Source organism: Colletotrichum aenigma (genome assembly GCF_013390185.1).
Source record: "Colletotrichum aenigma strain Cg56 chromosome Unknown KSG_Cg56_contig01, whole genome shotgun sequence".
Taxonomy (NCBI): Eukaryota; Fungi; Ascomycota; class Sordariomycetes; order Glomerellales; family Glomerellaceae; genus Colletotrichum; species Colletotrichum aenigma.
Window position 1 is genome coordinate 6,803,641 of NW_023500907.1, and position 18,520 is coordinate 6,822,160.

At 56.0% G+C, this 18,520-nt stretch overlaps 5 protein-coding genes across 5 annotated transcripts; 3 read left to right on the forward strand and 2 right to left on the reverse strand.

The window, feature by feature from the left end:
• Nucleotides 1–686: 686 nt before the first annotated feature.
• On the forward strand, nt 687–1,592 carry uaZ (Uricase; the record flags this gene model as incomplete). Its single annotated transcript, XM_037317068.1, has 1 exon — nt 687–1,592. The coding sequence occupies one exon, from the start codon at nt 687–689 to the stop codon at nt 1,590–1,592; it is 906 nt and encodes a 301-aa protein (XP_037185497.1).
• Nucleotides 1,593–2,720: 1,128 nt separating this feature from the next.
• CGCA056_v001809 (54S ribosomal protein L23) lies at nt 2,721–3,346 on the reverse strand (the record flags this gene model as incomplete). Its single annotated transcript, XM_037317069.1, has 2 exons — nt 2,721–3,239; nt 3,326–3,346. The coding sequence occupies 2 exons, from the start codon at nt 3,344–3,346 to the stop codon at nt 2,721–2,723; spliced, it is 540 nt and encodes a 179-aa protein (XP_037185498.1).
• An 818-nt stretch (nt 3,347–4,164) lies between these two features.
• CCS1 (Superoxide dismutase 1 copper chaperone) lies at nt 4,165–5,892 on the forward strand (the record flags this gene model as incomplete). Its single annotated transcript, XM_037317070.1, has 3 exons — nt 4,165–4,188; nt 4,492–4,621; nt 5,357–5,892. 3 exons carry the CDS (start codon nt 4,165–4,167, stop codon nt 5,890–5,892), a joined length of 690 nt encoding a protein of 229 aa, XP_037184468.1.
• A 6,933-nt stretch (nt 5,893–12,825) lies between these two features.
• NCF2 (Neutrophil cytosol factor 2) lies at nt 12,826–14,739 on the forward strand (the record flags this gene model as incomplete). The annotated part of the gene is made up of 5 exons (XM_037317071.1): nt 12,826–12,840; nt 12,951–13,100; nt 13,157–13,492; nt 13,538–14,656; nt 14,719–14,739. 5 exons carry the CDS (start codon nt 12,826–12,828, stop codon nt 14,737–14,739), a joined length of 1,641 nt encoding a protein of 546 aa, XP_037184467.1.
• A 1,106-nt stretch (nt 14,740–15,845) lies between these two features.
• On the reverse strand, nt 15,846–17,806 carry gltX (Glutamate--tRNA ligase; the record flags this gene model as incomplete). The annotated part of the gene is made up of 3 exons (XM_037317072.1): nt 15,846–17,264; nt 17,315–17,425; nt 17,486–17,806. 3 exons carry the CDS (start codon nt 17,804–17,806, stop codon nt 15,846–15,848), a joined length of 1,851 nt encoding a protein of 616 aa, XP_037184466.1.
• Between the last annotated feature and the right edge of the window lie 714 nt (nt 17,807–18,520).

Here is an 18,520-nt window from a genome sequence, read left to right on the forward strand (position 1 = left end):
AAACCCTACACTAGTCCATCATTGACCGAAAGGCGTTTGCTTTTTCATTTCTGAAGTAGACAAATTACCCAGCGTTCCCCGCCGTCCCGCCTGGCGCAGAGAGCCGTAGTCAAGCTCCCACTGAAGCGGCTGAGTGCGGCGGGCTGCCCCCAAGGGACATCGGCGGGCTCCGGGGGCTCCACTCCACGCCAATGAGACCATCTTACCCCACGGCTGCCGGGCCATATCAAGCAAACCGGGTCAGTTCGGCCAGGCTCATTGGGTCCCCTGATGGCGTCCCGCGGGCCAGGGCAAAAAAACGTGCCGACTCAAGACGCGACTACGCTATCTATCTCCGGGGGCCTGACAGCTTTGTGTGTACTGGGTGACGTTGAATGAGGCTAAGGTGAGCTTGAGAGGCAAGCGAGAGGCAAGCAAAGAGCTCTCAACCTTGCCGTCTTAATATATAAACACTTATCGGGCCCCTCGACGACTATCTCCTCTCCCTCTAGTCTGTCCTCCGTGCGACCTCATCTCATCCCCAACCTCAACAACAACCACTCCTCTCACATTCAAGCCATCACATCTTGCTTCCAGTTCTTTCCAACAGCGGTCCTTATCTCACACCCATCTCATACCCCGTGATAAGTCTCATACCACCTCTCCCTGTGATACCCTCTCTCAAACCTACAACAACAACCGCCAACATGCCCGCTCTCGCCTCCGCCCGCTACGGCAAGGACAATGTCCGCGTCTACAAGGTCGAGCGCCACGGCGACTCCCAGACCGTCACCGAGATGACCGTCTGCTGCCTGCTCGAGGGCGAGATCGAGACATCCTACACCGTCGCCGACAACAGCGTCGTCGTCGCCACCGACTCCATCAAGAACACAATCTACATCAAGGCCAAGGAGAACCCCATCAACCCGCCCGAGCTCTACGCCTCCATCCTCGGCACCCACTTCCTCGACACCTACAAGCACATCCACGCCGCCAACATCAAGATCGTCCAGCACCGCTGGACCCGCATGACCGTCGACGGCAAGCCGCACCCACACTCCTTCTTCCGCGACGGCGAGGAGACCCGCAACGTCGAGGCCCGCATCTCCCGCAAGGACGGCATCGCCCTCACCTCCGCCATCCAGAAGCTCACCGTCCTCAAGAGCACCGGCTCCGCCTTCCACGGCTTCGTCCGCGACGAGTACACCACCCTCCCCGAGACCTGGGACCGCATCCTCTCCACCGACGTCGACGCCCAGTGGTCCTGGAAGTTCCCCGACGTCGCCGCCGTCAGGGCCGCCGTCCCCAAGTTCGACCCGGCCTGGCAGGCCGCCCGCGACATCACCATGAAGACCTTCGCAGAGGACGAGAGCGCCAGCGTGCAGAACACGATGTACAAGATGTGCGAGCAGATCCTCGCCGCCGTGCCAGAGGTCCTGACCGTCACGTACACGCTCCCTAACAAGCACTACTTTGAGATCGACCTCAGCTGGCACAACGGCCTGAAGAACACAGGCAAGGACGCCGAGGTGTACGCGCCGCAGTCCGGCCCGAACGGTCTCATCAGGTGCGAGGTCGCGCGCTCTGCCAAGAACGAGACGGCCAAGTTGTAAGGGTTGGGGCGTCGCTGAGAGGGAATGAGATGGAGAGGATTTGAAGCCTGCACTGCATTTATCCCGGCGTCTATGCATTTTCTAACCGCATCTGGCTGGGTATATTTTACTGTAATAACGAGCAATGACTTAGAGCAATGATATCAAGTGCTAGATTGCAACGTCTCGGTCCAAATGAGTGACGTAAAGATTATCGTGAGTTCATATGTAATAACATGACGCCGATTTTTAGCACCTCATCTTAAGGCAAGCGCGATAAGAGATATGCATCTTAGCATGAGAACCAGTGATGATCGTCTCATCGTCAACATGAGCTGAAAAACGCGAATTTGGCCGGAACTGAAGACAATGGTCAACGAACAAATTTCCGGTGAAACTACGTCTGTTAATCAGACGTCGTTGTCCGTCCCCATAGCTGTAGGACATTGCTACCATCAGATCCGATCAGAAGCCTAGCTTTCTCTAAGTGTTGATTACCGAACTCAAGTAGATAGTTTTCTCATGGCTCAAGTCATGTGTAGGCAACAACGTCAACGCCATGGCATATGAACGGTCGCTGAGCATCAACTTACTCCGCCTAGGACATTATCATTTTCCGTCCTTGCTTCGAATCACCTGAAGAAACGGACATGGGCTATACCAACAGACATATCAACTAGTTATCAAGTGAACTCACACATGAAGTCTGGGCAGACGTCTTTCTGCACTTCACCACACTCCACAGGTTGGATTCAATGAAGGCTTTAGGACATGGTATGATCACTCTTTATAAATGAAGAGCGTCAGGACGTAGCAAGGAGCGAATCAAAACACGAACAAGAGAAACAGATCGAGTCTTGAGCTGCCACAGGCGTACAGCGGCAAACCACAGCCCTCTCCCTATTCTCACGTGTCATCCATCTTACATCAAGATCTCAGCAGATCTTCGCTGCCGCTCAAACCAGACGCACCAAACATCATGCTCTTCCCCGCCCGAGGTAGCAACCATCCAACTTCACAAGTCCATTGACAACAACGCAGTTCCATGAGACTCATTAGACTTCAATTGAGATGCCCATATTCATACAGAATATACATGCCATACGGCCAAAACCCTTCCACACACTCCCCTCCCCTCCCCCCATCATCTTATGTCCTCTTCGAGTCAGCCTCGCGAATAGCCTTAACCTGCTCCTCCCACCCCGTCTGGCCCACAGGCACGTCCCCGAACCGGATCACGTTCTGCTTGTACGGGTGCGCCGCGCCCTCGAACGCCTTGAGCCGCGCCAGCCTCTTGTCCCGCAGCCGGTTCTTGGGCAGCATCCCGCTGACCGCCTTGCGCAGCACCTCCGCGCCGCCGTGCTTCTCCATCAGCACGTCCATCGTCACCTGCCGCAGCGAGCCCGGCCGCGTGTTGTGCCGGTAGTACGTCTTCTGCCACTTCTTGCGCCCCGTCACGTGCAGCGCCGCGCAGTCCGTCACCACCACGTAGTCGCCGCAGTCCGTCGACGGGTCCCACGTCGGCTTGTGCTTGCCCATCAGCAGCGTCGCGATGCGGGACGCCAGCCGGCCCAGCGAGGGCGGCGTCACGCCCGGCTGCGTCGAGAGCGTCTCGTGCGGCGCCGCGGCCGAGATCTGGTGCCATACTCTTGAGTAAGAGAGGCGGGTCTGTCATCCACACGGGGAAATGGTTAGCGGTCTGGAGGTTGCTGCTGGGGAGAGTGCAATTGGTGACCGGGGGGAGAAGGACTTACGAGGCCGAGGGTTTGCGACATCTTGAGAACCTCCTAGGCCAGCCGCCTCAGCTGGGTTTCCGTCCTGCCGCTTGTTTGATGGATTTTTCCGCCCCAATGGATTCAGGGACAGTCGATCGGCAGCGGGCCAGCAGTCGCGCTCCGAATTTCGTCTTTGGTTGTACGCGGCGGTCGTTTGCGCTGCCCGTTGGATATCGATACCTTCAATTCGCCTGACCTGAGCTCTCCCAAAAATTTGGAGACACGACGGCACGTGATTATACTCGTGATCTTATCCGATAAGCACTTATCGATCTGGATCCCCCCCATCGGCAGCTGCGGTGACCGAGCGCCGAACAACCCCCGATTACGAAATGTCACAGTTGAAGGGCACCAGATGGCCCGGGCGTCATGGCGGGGCATCTTTAAGCTCGTCACAGCGAGCCGTCATCGCTCTGCTGTTGCGCCTGCTGCTCCGGAACTGCTGAGGGGCTCGCCGGTAAGGCGATTTCTCAGCAAAGGCACCACTGTCGGATCCCACGATACAGGTATTAAAAGGCGCGTATCCGGTTCTCCCATTGGGCGGGCATGCCACTTTGGAAGGGAATAGAAACAGAACCTCGCAAAACTTCCATCACCACCATATACAGCCAATCTCCCTCTCGGTGAATAGAAGATTTCCTAGGCTTTCGGAAGATAACGATTAAAACCCGACTGTTGGCCATCCATAACCACTACCTTACACACAGTTGCCAGCAGGGCAGAGCATGCTCTACTGCCTCCCCGACTTCCTCCACAACTACCGCTCTCTGCTACGAAGCCCGCACCAGCCAAGCGCAAGACCGACGAGACCCTTCACGATGACCGTCTCATATCGTTTTCAGGTTCGTCTACCCTTTCCCCTTTGCCCCCTCCTCCGCTCGCCCGCCCGCCCGCAGCACCAGAATATGCCGTCCTCTCTTCAACTCGTCCTGTTTCCAGGCAAAATGGAAAAGAAGGAAAAAAGACCAGCATGCTTTATGCCAAGCCGACCTGCAAAGACGGCGCGGCGAGACGGACTTTGACATCTTCCCTTATTCTTCACCTTGCACACTCTCCCCAAGCCTACTTTTTCTCCATCTGCTGCGCAACCCAGAGGATGTTGGCCGTTCCTTACCAAAGGGATTGCTAATGAAACGCGACACTAGACCGTTTTCGCGGTGCCCATGACATGTGACAGCTGCGTCAAGGACGTTTCAGACTCGTTGTACAAGCTGGGGGGCATCACCAAGGTCGAGGCCGATCTCAAGGACCAATTACTCTCCGTCGAGGGCACAGGTACGCTCCCTTCTGCTGCAAACTCTCAAGCCGAAATGTTGCGGGCTTAGGGGTTGGGCCAAAATTCTGTCCCACCACCATTTTTCCCTTTTCCCCACGGGCGGACTCCCACACAATCTTTTGCCCGCCGGTCACCTTTTCCCCAACTACCTGCGTCGCACTGCAACGTCAAGTGCTTGGTGAAAGTACTCTTCCTCTCGTCACGATGCTGGGGGAGGTGGGCTCTTGCGGGCGGTAGTAGGGCAAAGCTATGCTTTGAGGCGTCCAAGGCTTGTCTGTTTTGGCTTGGAGGGAATGCCTCTCACCCTTCAACCCGATAGAGTCAAGATTGGCGTATCGTTGACAATCGTTACTAACCCCTTGGCAACGTTTTGCAGCCGCACCATCCGCCATCGTTGACGCCATTCAAGCCACGGGGAGGGACGCTATCCTGCGAGGTTCGGGAGTATCAAACAGTAGGTTGAACCAAGTCTCTCTTTTCGTCTCCGCCACTCCCGTACAATCCTGGGCGAGAAATTTTCTGCCTATCCAGCGCTGGCTTTTGGCGTTGCCCAAGTACACATTCTGCATTTCCTGTAACCCCTTGGCGAATATTAAGTTGTTTCTTGATACCACCCATCCCGTCTTGTAGATACCGCCGCACCGGCATTGGCATCGGCAGATGGGGTATTCACTCTTAAACTTGCTCATCTTGACAACTTGACACACGAGCGCAAAGGCTTACTCACCAATTAGGTGCTGCTGTCAGCATTCTCGAGTCTTTCTATCAGGCAGACGGCAATGGCGGTGCATCAAAGTGGGATGATGAGCGAACCCGAGATGTCAGGGGACTGGCTAGAATGGTGCAGGTGTCTCCCACCACCACCCTGATTGACTTGACTCTTCGCGGCGTAGCCCCCGGCTCCTACCGAGCAACAATCCGTGAGTATGGTAACTTGGAGACGGGCGCCTCATCGACGGGCCCTGTCTGGTCGGGAGGCAGCGAAGGCGCCGCTGCCAAGGGATTCTTGGGCACCTTTGAAGTCGGCAAGGATGGAAGAGGCAGCGCCTACCTCGACAAGCCCTTCCAGATCTGGGAAATCATTGGCCACGCTATGGTCGTCTCGAGACAGGATGAGTCTGCGGGGATCCTGAAGAATGACCCGGACACGGTCGTCGGCGTGATTGCCAGGAGTGCAGGCGTGTGGGACAATGATAAGACAGTCTGCTCATGCACGGGCAAGACGCTGTGGGAGGAGAGAAAGGATGAGGTCCAGAAGGGCATGTTGTAGGTGCCACGTTGAGTGTTTGTGGGAACCCCTCGAATGATGTATGAGATGGATCACGAGAATGAACAACAGCTTTTCCAGTTGTTTGGCGCTCGGTTGACCAAGCCGAATGAGCTCGAGTAGATCGCCAGTGATAGCACGTGGGGATGGTAGCTGCTGTAAACAACATCGTACGATTTTTGCGATGAACGTTGACGTCGACCAACGCCTACCGGGTCGAATAAGGTCGGCGGCCAAGGCTTCCCATGAGACTGACAAGCCAGACGGCAGGGGTCCTCGGGCTTGTGGTGTGAGAAATGCAAAGAACCACACCACAGGTGGATTCGACATTGAGGCTGGGTTTCTCAAGACCTTGGCATCTTGTCACTCGCTCGGGACAGCATAAGGTAAGGTTCGAGCGACTATCGGGCTTGGATGATTCGCGGCTACCGTGTGTCTGGCTTACTGGCCCTGAGGCAGCGTCACAGGGTGATGGAGTCTGGGGTTTCGGTAAGGTTGTTGGCGCCGTCCATTCTCCCTGGCCCATCCAGTTAACCTTGATATGTGCCAAGCTTTACAAGGCCTGTCTCAGCCAGATTTTTCTGCCGAGTTCTTGATTGTCTCTGCTGTGGGACGGGCGGGGGAGCATAGGGCAGCCCCGTCGTGAATCTTTGGCCCAGGCTGAAGGCAATGCTGTAAAGCCCTGCGAAGAGGCCCGGGTTAGGGCAGCCAGCCAGCCAGGCAGAGAAGGCGTGGCTCCAGCGTCGGCTTGATGCAGATCATGTTAGAGGAAACACTGATGACGGTTCCGGGAGATTCCCCCCACCGATCGAAGACCGGAAGGAGGCGGAGCGCGAGTGACAGGTGGTAGATGAGACGAATACGCGTGTGTGGTTGAACAGGGACCAGAGGCGCTACCTTATTTCTCTGGATCGCAAGGGGGTCGAGGCGGGCCTGCCGTCAAGAGACCCACCGAGGGAGGAGTGAACACAGATGGGCGATGCGGGAGTGGCTGATACGGGTGGGCGAGGGCGAGGCGAGGGCGTGGAGGTGGACGTGGAAGTAGACGACATACATACGTGTAAAGGGGTTAGATTGTGGAGAGGTTGGCCAGGTTTGAAACCAAGACTCGATATCGGATGCGGGATGAGGTGGCCTGGGAGCACAGGTTAGCTAAGGCAGCCAACATGAGGTAATGCGGTGCACTTTTGGCAATGGAGGGTGTTCGTTGACGGCATGTCGAGGCATCGTTGACAGAACCCTAAGGATCAAAGTGGCACTGAGGCGCCAATTCGCTGAACTGAATCGAGGGCTGCGATGTAAACTTGTTTGACTTGAACGATTCAAGAAGCAGTATTTGGGGTTACAGCTGATTCAAGGAAGGCAATCGTTTGGTTTGGGGATCTGAGGATCCGGCCGGTGGCCCCGTTGGTGATTTGCAATGCGGGCAACGGACCGTTGAGTTCGGCTCAGTTTGCATTGAAAGCGCACAGCGACGAGATCGCCGCGTCACGGGTGGATTCATCCGTTCGAAGGGATGCCCAGACTTGTGACATTTGATCGGAAAAAAGGAGTCATAGAGAACACCAACGAGGAGCAACTCGGAGCGGAGCGCTGTGGTGCTGACTGACTGATTGATGGCGTCTGCAGTGCGCGTTCCCGTCTGTGTGGCTCTGTTGGGTCGTCGTACAGAGTCACCTTGGGTCAGGACCGGGAGGCATCCGTAGTAAGGCAAGGTAAGGTAGGTGGCAGGCGTGCAGTTGCAGTCGCAGTCCAAGTCGCAGCGGTGCAAGGCATGCGGCTGGATGCCCCTCGACCGGATGCTGCGTAGTAAAACATGGTGAAGTTCGTTGGCTTGACGTCTAGTTCATGCGGCAAAGTGTGGCTGTTGGTCTGGGCAGGATGGATGAGGTACTGCTGCACGGAGAGCAGGAGGAGAGTGACTTTCAGAGGTGTTGGCTCCACTGCCGCTAGCGTTACAGCGGAAGCTGCCTTCCCAGGCCAAGGCGTCAATGGGGGTCAGAAGAGCGTGGCTCCCCCGCTGGACGGAACGTCAGTGGAGACCCCAGCATGGGACTTTCAAAACAGCCTGAAGGAGAAGCGAGTTTCGCAGGATTTTTGAGACCTCCAGCGACAGTGTTGCTCATCTGGGCCCAGCCCCTGATATCGACGATGATCTGTTGGCTTGCGCAGGCAGGAGCGTTCAAGGTGTTCCATAGAGACGGAGAGACAAGCAGGGAAACAGCCGAATTGGAGCCAGGAGGGCAATCGCTGTGTACCTAAGGTAGGCACTTGCCCACGGCATTCGTAAGGTAGGTACGGTACGGGGGTGCGATTGCCCTGTGCCCTATGGAACTCTTCGTGGAAGGAGCTTCTTTCCACAAAGATTGGAATGCAAGTCATTGTTCTTTGCTCCTTCTCTCGGCAGCCGGGACCCTCCTCGGGCTTGTGCCGTTTGTTCTGCTTCAGTCCCCTGTCTGACTTACATCATCGACTTCCTGATGAGGAATGGAAGAGACATCTCCTTTCAATTTCCACGCTTCGACGGCATTCTCGAACACGACAATGTAGTACTCGGCGTCAATCGGCGTTACTCAGCGAGGCCGAATCGATAAGCGGGAAGAAAGATCAAGGGGGAAAAACGAAAAAGATTTGCGAGGCAGAAACAAGGACCTGGGATGCTTGATGCTCGATCCTCGATAGCTTAGCACGGCATAGGTGGGAGGCTGGTCAGTGGAAGTTGTGCCGTTCCTCCCTTTCCCCGTTCAGGTCGCTCCTGCCTGCTCTTGCCTTGCCTGCCTGCCCCTTCTGCCTCCACAATGCGCGCTACGCATAGCTTAATTGTCCCAGGCGTTAGCAAATCGAGCCTAAGGGAAACGTCAACAAGGTGTGGCTGAGCTTCTTTCACAGCCAAGACTCCTGATCCAGATCCCGGGCCCTGCTGGCTGGTACCTTGGCCCCATCAGCATTTCGTGATATCGCACCTTATCCGACATCTTTAACCGCTAACCACATCTTCGGCTTCACCAAACCAAGTCAGCACTTGCCTCCAGACTGAAGCACGGTCTGTCTGCCTATCCGATGCCTCCGCTTCTTGGACTGGACATGGGCCGTCTGGGACGCTGGACCCGCTGCAGATAAGGTTGTCCAAATTCTGGCAAAGACTGGACGAGATGTCTTGTGCCGGACTTGACGCCACAAAGGGGAATGGTGAGGGATCTGTCAACTCCTTGGCGGCCTCTGCTACTCTTTTCGTCCACCAAGGGCTCTGCGCACCACCGCCGACGAACTCTCCCCGCCATCTGGACGCATGTCTGTCCGGGTCGCACCACGATGGCTTCATCACACGGCAGCGTCAACCGAGCACCATCTCACCTCATCTTCCTTCATCTCCTGCATACCCCGTTTAGGTGGAATGTGGCATGGTTGAACGGCTCAATACCCCAGATGCAGGAACATTGGTCCTCAGTGCGAGCAGCATGGACTACCGAATCTGTGCCGCAGAGCTGCTGACGGCGGGTCTTGTGTGACGAGCCCTCGGTTTCCTCGCAGATCATCGTCGACCAACGACACCACACCATCTCCTTCCCCGCTGTCACCAGCCCAGATGCCAACCAACCGGCCGGTGTCGTGTCGCCGCATTCGCCCTGTGCTCAGATATATGACTTGAGGCGCTCTCATCGTGACACTCTCATTCGACCTCAGCCCGTCACCGACCCAGAACGCCAATCCCATCAGGCAGAGTTTGGCGGCCATGGTGAAGCACATCTCCCGTCGGTTGGATGATGGATAACCTTGTTGCGAAGGCCCGGACGATTCGGCCTGTCCAACTAACAGCCTGTCAACCTCCTTCGGACACACCAACACTCCTTCACCGCCGAGGCGGCCGAAGTGACAGTTGGCCGGGACAACCCAATCACGAGATGATTCCCGGCGCTTAACCTCTCCCATCTGCAGACTGCAGTGCTGGGAACACGGCACTGTCGGGTATGCTATTTTAAACATCTCTCTGCCAAACGTCATGGACCACCTCCAGCGGGCTGGAAATGCGGACCACTTAATCACTCACTGTGATGCGATGAATGGCGGCAGTCTGCAAGCACTTACACCGGTCGCTTCCTGATCTCCATCACCTGGGGGGAAAAAAGCAAATAGCCCGGCAACTGGCAAGATGGGACGGAATGGCCTGCAGCCTTAGTTGCAGTTGCACTTGTTCTTGCAGCAGCAGCTCATCATCACCGGCAGAACCCCCCCTCCTTTGGCACTCAAGCCACGAGGGCCATCACAACTGTGCTGCAAGCTGCATCTCAATTACTACCGAAGCAGAGTTGGCAGTGTGATCAAGGCGGCGTAAGCCTCTCGCCTACGCGCCCTTGGCTGTAGGCGCTGGAGGCTTCACAGGTTCGATCCAAGTCCCGTATTCCTGGCGGCCAATCAGGCACGCCTCGCAATTACTGGAACGCTTCGTGCATGGGAACCGACAGGCCCTGATTCGCAGTGGTTGCAAGATGCCTGCGACACCCGACAATAGTGCATTTCCGTTAAGGGATTGCTGCGTCTTACCCGGCTGGAGGGGGCACACGGCGGGACAGGACAGGAAAGGTCGACAGCGTCCGTCCCTGGGCCATCAGGAGAATCAGAGGCGGAGACAGCCACTCCCCTGGTTTGGCCACCGCAAGATGCGCGATCTGACCCGCCCCGCCCTGACATGGACTCTGACTTCTCGCGAGCCCATCACTCTAACATGAAGGTGTGGTGCCCCGGCGCGTCTCACACACCCCCGGGACGGACGTCGGATGGGATGCCCAGACAGACCAGGGGGGCCCCCTCCAGGCCCAGGGGGGCAAGAGAGGCACAGAGGCCCGAGGGAATCCCAACGTTCGATGTCAAGCACTTTCACAACCCAGCATCTGGCGACGAGATATGCAAAGTGGTCCGATTTCGAGAGAAAACACTTGATTCTGTCCCTCAATTTAGACAAGTTTGTTTCTCTGCCGAATGAGCTACCTTGTTGAAAGCCAAAAGAGGGATCTGCGCGGCAACTTATAGTGACAACGGCGACGAGTTGGGGAATGTCGCCAGACGGCGCGGAGAAGTTCTCTCCATGTGTCTCTCACAGCTATCAGAAGACGCTCTTCTGACCACCTCTGTGCACTGATTCCCGAGGCAGATCCTGTGATAGCAAGAGATCGGTCGGTTGCACAACTTGGTCTCTTCCATACCAAGTCTCAAGAGGGCGTGTCAAAATCAAGGGGAGAGACAAGACACACACCCCTCCCTCTTTCTCATCCACCGCAGAGCCCAAGCCACTTGTTCCGGGCTGTTCGCTCCAAGCACCCCCTTCGAGTCGACAGCAAGAAACCACCCCTTGGATGCCCCTGCAACTCGCAACTGGACGAGCACCGGAGCACAGGCATCCTAAGCGTTTCCTGACTGACAATCCAGTGTCCAGTGGGAATATCAATCACTTGTGAGCGGCTTGCATGATATACACCCAGACTCGCGGCCCACAACCCGACCAGTCAAGTTCCCCTTGGTCCCTCGCTGCATCGACTCGACTCTATTTTCTCTACCTTACCCTCCCTTCCATTCTGTAGGCGCTGGCTTTTTCGTCCTGCATCCATCCATTCCCATTCTTTTGCCCAAGCCCAGCTGCACGTCTGGCCATTCCATCACTTTCTGTTCTTGTTGCCCATCACACATTGGGACGAGTCGGGAATTCGATATCACAAGACCCCCAAGACCCAAGCCGACCACGAGCCAGTCTTTTCAGTCTTGCAGACCCGCAACAAGCAAGCTTTCATAGTCGAACGACCGTCCGAGGTTCGACTCTAATTAACGCACGATACAATCCGAGAGAGGCAGCGACGCCGAACGACGCAGAGCTAGTGTGGGCAGGACGGTCTATCTTGGTCACCCACTATCAGTCATCCATCCTCCCGGTCACTTTCATTCTTGTCGCAGGCGGGCAAAGACAAGTTTACGCAAGTCCCTGGAGTCAGACTACCGCGTATCAGGGAAAAGAAGAAGGACGAGGACTAGAACGGGCTGAACTGGCCTTCGGACCCCCCTCCCTTTTAGCGCGTTGTCCGACTTACATATCCCACCCTCCACCCGTAAAGGGCCATCCCACCCTCCCCGACAACTTAATCCGTCTCTCGACGCACAACGTACACAAACCCGAAACACTGTCCTACTTTTGGCATCTGCTTCTGCTGGACAGGAAAGAAACAGCAGTAACTCTAAAAAAGAAGCAACGCACCTCCAGACCAAGCACGGCAGCGAGACAGACAGACGGGCAGCCAGCCAGCCAGGAAGACAGGACGCACCTCGCCATCCTCCGCCTGCACCTGCACCTGCACCTCTGCGCAAGCACCTAGCACACCTGCAGCTGCAGCAACACAGCATCAACCCAGCCAATTCGAAAGGCACCAGGCACCGTTAAGAGGTAGCGAAAACCCTCTTTTTTGCCTGTATCGCATCGGCGTTTCTTGCAGAAGCTTTCGGCACCGTTAAGACTGGGGCTAGCTATCGATCCCTGGTATACCCGCCACGCGCCAAGATCTTCAGCTCCTCTTCTGCTCTCGCTTTCATCGCCCAGCTCCGAATTGCAGCCATTTACAGGTGGAAGCGGGGATACGACTCCAACCGTCATTTCAGTGGCGCCGGGCACACCGCACGGTCACCACCGCCTGTTACTCATTCCCTAAATAGCCCTGGGACCCTCCTCTAGCCGCCCGCGGCACACTTTACTGCCAATCTGGCCCGGTTTGGATCATCGCTTTGGCTTTTCCTTCTCGCAAGTCCGCGCAGTTTCCCCACGATACCCTCTCCGCGAACATCTCCCGCAACTTTCTTGCGAACAGCAGCAGCAGCAGCGACGGTCTGCCTGCGCAGCAATCATTCGAAACTGATTTTTCCGTCATCCGCATTTGATCATTCTTCTCTGGCGACAACATGTCGTTGAAACAAGTGAGTTCAGCCATCCGACGGAGCCCAACCACCGCGATACGAAACGAAAACCCGACGATCGGCAGAGGGGAAGTCCAAAGCACAAACGACTAACCATGCTTGTCTCATAGGAAATAGAGTCGTGGGTGTCGGCCCTGGCCCGATACGACAACAATGAGTTCGACGAGGCCCTCAAGGACTTCGAGAAGATCTCGGACACCTCAAAAATTCTCTTCAACATGGGTGTCATTCACGCCACTCTGGGAGAACACGAGAAGGCTGTGCGTGATCCCCGCCCGAGCCTACCTCCGAGCACCGCGACTGACTTCACAAACAGGTTGAATGTTACCAACGAGCAATCAGATTAGACCAGTACCTCGCTGTCGCCTACTTCCAACAAGGCGTATCGAATTTCCTGCTCGGTGACTTCGAAGAGGCACTGGCCAACTTCAACGACACCCTCCTCTACCTGAGAGGCAACACCATGATTGACTACGCCCAATTGGGCCTGCTTTTCAAGCTTTACTCATGCGAGGTTCTCTTCAACCGAGGACTGTGCTACATTTACTTGCAACAAAAGGATGCAGGTCTACAAGATCTGTCCTACGCCGTGAAGGAGAAGGTCGTCGAGGATCACAACGTAATTGATGAGGCGATCCGTGAAGAGGCCGAGGTATGAAGATTGCCCTCTATTCAGGAACCGAACTAACATGCGCAGGGCTACACCGTCTTCTCGATTCCCGTCGGCGTCGTCTACCGACCAAATGAGGCCAAGGTTCGCAACCTCAAGACTAAGGACTACCTCGGAAAGGCACGGCTGGTCGCCGCCTCCGATCGAGCAAATGCCTTCACTGGTTTCGCTGGATCTGAAATCAAGAATGTAGGCAGATCGGTTCCCACAACCATCAGCTTCTATGGGAATCAATTTGCTAATCAGAGACTTCTTGGTTCACAGGCTGGCAAGAATGACAACAAAGACGACAGGCCCGCTGATAACATCTCCTTCGCTGCTACCAACCTGGTCAAGCCCGGTCTGGCATCAAGAAGACAACAGTCCGAACCGCCCAACGGTCGCGGCGTCTTCCCGCCTACACCTCCCCCCGACCAAGTCGAGGCCAACGGTGGTGCTGGCGGTATGACACGCGGACAATCCGTTCGCAACGGACCGAAGCCAATGCTCGCGAAGCTCAACATCGACAATGCCAGAGGAAACGACCGGTACCAGAAGACGAGCAGCCCGAACGACCGTCGGGCAGCGCCGCCCAGCATGAGATCCGAGTCTCGATCGGCTACCCCAAGCCGAGGCTACTCCAGACGCGATATGCAGATGCGTGGCCGTCAGGACGAGGATGCCGAAGATGCGTACCCCGACGAGCTTTACGACATGTACCAAGGTGGCGGCCCCGGCAGCTCCAGAACTAGTCGCCAGACCTCCCGTCGTGTGCCCCAGCGGTACATGGAGGATGAGGAGGACGGCTCCGACTACGGGTCCTTTGATGAGGGTGACTTTGAGATGGTTTCCAACAGACGCCCTGGTACCAACTCAATGTCGTCTCGTGGCGGCTCAAGGAGGCCAGAGATTCGCAAGATTCGCGTCAAGGTGCACGCCGAGGACGTGAGATACATCATGGTTGGTGCGGCGGTCGAGTTCCCCGACTTCATCGACCGCATCCGTGAGAAGTTTGGCCTTCGCAGGCGGTTCAAGATTAAGATCCGCGACGAGGACATGCCCAACGGTGACATGATCACCATGGGCGACCAAGATGACCTCGACATGGCGATCATGACTGCGAAGAGCCAAGCGAGGAAAGCAAGGCAGGATATCGGCAAGATGGAGGTAAGTCATAATCAAAACGCTTTTCTTCATCACTCGACCACGTTGCTAATTCGAATCAACAGATCTGGGTTCAGGAAATTTAGACGAATTATACCCCCAACCAAGCCACATGACGACGTAATGAACAAATTTGCTCGCCCGAGCCTCTACAACCATTTCCTTCTTCTATTAGTAACACCTTTTTATATCATCATCTTTAGCTGCATTTTCAGGAGATGGAATTCGGTTGTAGACACGGGCGTACAAAACGGGAATGAGACCACACTTCGAGGCAAAAGAAGACACGAAGCTGAATTGGATTGCAAGTGAGAGAGAGAGCGTGAGAGCCACACAGAGCTGGCTCGATGGCACAACCCCCGACGGCCGCGAACGATATGATCATAGCGTTGCATTGTTTTAGAAACGGAACTGCTTCCAGGGATGAGGGGCGACCGGGTTTTATACCATCACGAGATGGTGGAGGACAGTTGTTGTTTTTCTTCTCTTCTCCCCTTAACTACTTATTCCCACGAACCCAAGATTTTCTCTCCTTGTCTCGATATAATCTCTTACCAACTATCTCTTTTCCTCTTATTACTCTCACGAGTTGGTTTTGAAAGTCCCGCACATCAAATCTAATGATCGAGCTACCCGTGCTTACTACGTCTACCTTTTAATATCGTCTCCCCTACGTGTGTACGTATGTGTGTTTCGAAAGGAACTTCTGTGAAGTTTGATGGGGAGGCTTGCACATGATCTGATGAGGTAGATGTGTCTACAGATATTGAGAACGGAGATTCAACCGCATGTGTACTTGTGCTGTATCGCATGGTAAACGTATGTATGTGACTGCCGTGAATGAAGACGCAATGCAACAAGTCGGCTGTTTACCTAATGACACGGCCGAGCAGTCAGGACCAAGACAACTACGAACATTGCGGAGCAGCAAGCCCAATTGAAGGAAGACCGAGTGACCCGATTTCTTGACAACATGTTGGTGGGTGTCCAAGATCTTCATTGCCGCATACTGTGCATGTTTTCATTCGGCTGTAACGAACATGATATCGTACAATACTCCACTCGAAAGGTCTCACTGCCGCCATCTGGACACCAGACAGGGAGGCGAGTCCAGACCACGCTGGAGGGAGGCACCAGACGTGTAACTACCCCCCGAGCTTTTCTTTCCTACCTCTTCTCTGCTTCCCGACCCCTAAGCAGCACACATGTCAAATCTCAGCAGGGTCTCCGCTTTCCCGAGCAGCGCAAGCTGCAGCTTGGCCGGCTTAGCCCCCCTCAGGGGATCGCCAGTCAGGACCAGCCTCAACAACGTATACGCCGCCTTCGTCGCCTTGACCTTCTTCGTCGTCCCGTCGTCCTTGGTCAACTCGGTGGTGTGCCGCTCGCTGAAGTCGTTTATGACCTGCTGCAGCTTCGCGGCGCCCCACTCGGCGACCGGCACGGCCTCAAACGACGCGCGCAGGTCCGCGAGCAGCGCCTCCGGGCCGGCGGCGCCGGCGTAATCCTTGAGGTCGTCCAGCTTGGAGAGGGAGCGCGAGAAGGTGTGTCGCGCGTAGGCGGTCGCGCTGGGGCGGAAGAAGAGCGAGGGGTGCTCATAGATGAGGTCGAGCGGGTCGACGGGGGAGTCGGCGGCGAGGGCGCGGTTGACGCGCAGGATGTGGGCGGGCGCCGTGGCCGGGTCGGCGAGGACGGGGGTCAGGCAGGAGAAGTCCGTCGTCGAGAAGGCGTGGCGGTGGTTGGCTGGGTTGGTGAGGTACTCCTCCTTCTTGGCGGCGAGGAGGTCGGAGATGGAGGCGAGGAGCCTGGTCGAGACGGGGACGATGGTGCGGCGGAGGAGGGCGTCGTCGGCCGGGTCCTCGCGCAGGCGGTGGGTGAGGTGCTTGCGCTGGATGACGGCGAGCTTGTCCGGGTTCGTCTTGATGTTGCCCTTTGTGAAGCGGAGGGAGAACTTCTCGGCGAGGGCCTGGGTGGTGTAGATGACCTCGCCGTCCTTCTTGGCCAGGTCCTTCTCGCTCATGCTCCAGCCGAGGAGGGCGAGCCAGTTGTTGAGGGCGGAGGGGAGGACGCCCCTGTCGCGGTAGGAGGAGATGTCGATGTCGTGGTTGCGCTTGCTCAGCTTCTCGCCGTTCTGGGCGCAGAGGAGGCCGGCGTGGGCGAAGGTGGGCGGTGTCCAGTTGAAGGCGTCGTAGAGGGCGATGTGCTTGGGCGTGGAGATGAGCCACTCGGCGCCGCGGATGACGTGGGTGATGTTCATGAGGTGGTCGTCGACGACATTGGCGAAGTGGTAGGTCGGGTAGCCGTCCGTCTTGATGAGGATGAAGTCGTCCTCGTCCTCGCTCTTCTGGTAGTTGCCGTAGACGCTGTCGACGAAGGAGGGGCGGCGGCCCTGAGCGTTGAAGCGGACGACGTGGGGTTCGCCGGCGGCGGCGCGGCGTTCGGCCTCGGGGACGGGGATGGTGCGGCAGGTTCCTGGGTAGTGGGCGGTGCCGCCGCCCTCGAGGGACTGTTGCTTGTGGCGCTCGAGATCGTGGGACGAGCAGAAGCAGCGGTACGCGTGACCGTCTTCGAGAAGCTTGGAAATGTTATGTTTGTAGTGCTCCAGACGTAGTGACTGTGGGATGTTAGACGTGTACAGGAGGAGGATGAAGGGGTGAGGCTTACTTGTTGGTAAGGACCGAACTTGCCGCCGACGTCAGGACCTTCATCCCAGTCGAGCTCTGCCCATTTCAGATCTGCAAGAAGACGAGATGTGGCATCCTCGACGATTCGTGTCTGGTAAGTTGTGAGTCCTAGGCCCTCCTATGAACAATGACATGCATGAGCCGTCCTCACCCGATCCGTATCTTCAACACGGATGATTAACTGTCCTCCCGTGGCCCGCGCAATGAGCCAATTGAACAAGGCGGTTCTTAATGAGCCTAGATGGAGGTATCCGGTTGGTGAAGGAGCAAAGCGTGTCCTAGCAGGCTTGGTCGGTAGGTCTCTCAGCTTTCCATCGGCCAGGGACGGAAGCTTCTTCCTCAGGGCCTCAAATCCGCCCGTCTTCTTAGCAGAAGAGTGCCATCTCGGTGAGCTTGCGCGACACTGTTGGCAGGTGTATGCTGATCGTTGGAGTATTGACCTGCTATGCGGCCGCAGGGCTATTGTTGACATGTTGAAAACATGAGAATGGCGCAGTCCTGAGATTCACCAATATCCTTCATGAGTGAGCTGACCTTGGGTGAAATTTGACGATGAGCTTCAGCCACATGTGGCGCAAAAAGCAGATATGTACAAAGCGAGGTACCGACTTACACAACACAGCAGGTCGCTGGCGGCGTCCCAAATCACCAATAACCCTGCACACTGGCACATTCAGAGCGATACAACGCAATGCCCGAATTGAAATGGTGGTCATACGGCAATTCCTTGATCTATCCACGCCAACCAGATTCTTAAACGTTTTGGGTTTCCCAAGATTCAGATGACACTAGTCATACGAATGTCAAACCCTGACCTCTCACTTCAAGCTGGCCAAGGTTTCGACGACCTTCTGGCAGTTGTCCAGTTTTGTCTTCCAGATTCTTTCTCGGTATCCTCGGGGTTGGTTTGATGACTACGGTTGCCTGTGAAAGTCGAAGATGCGCTGCACAGATTCGTCTGTACAGCGGACCTCCGTACAGGCGTGGTGCTCGGTGCTTTGCCTCAACTCGGTACGCCTGCAATTGCCAATGGGCCAGCAATATACTACTCCATTTTCTTGGTCACTCGTTTTCAACATCGGTATCATGATTCGTCCATTACAAAAAGTGCATGGAAACCGGTTGGTTGGGATATAGGGAATTCGGACACCGCCTGGATGAATGATGAGCAGCTGCAGTGCAGGCG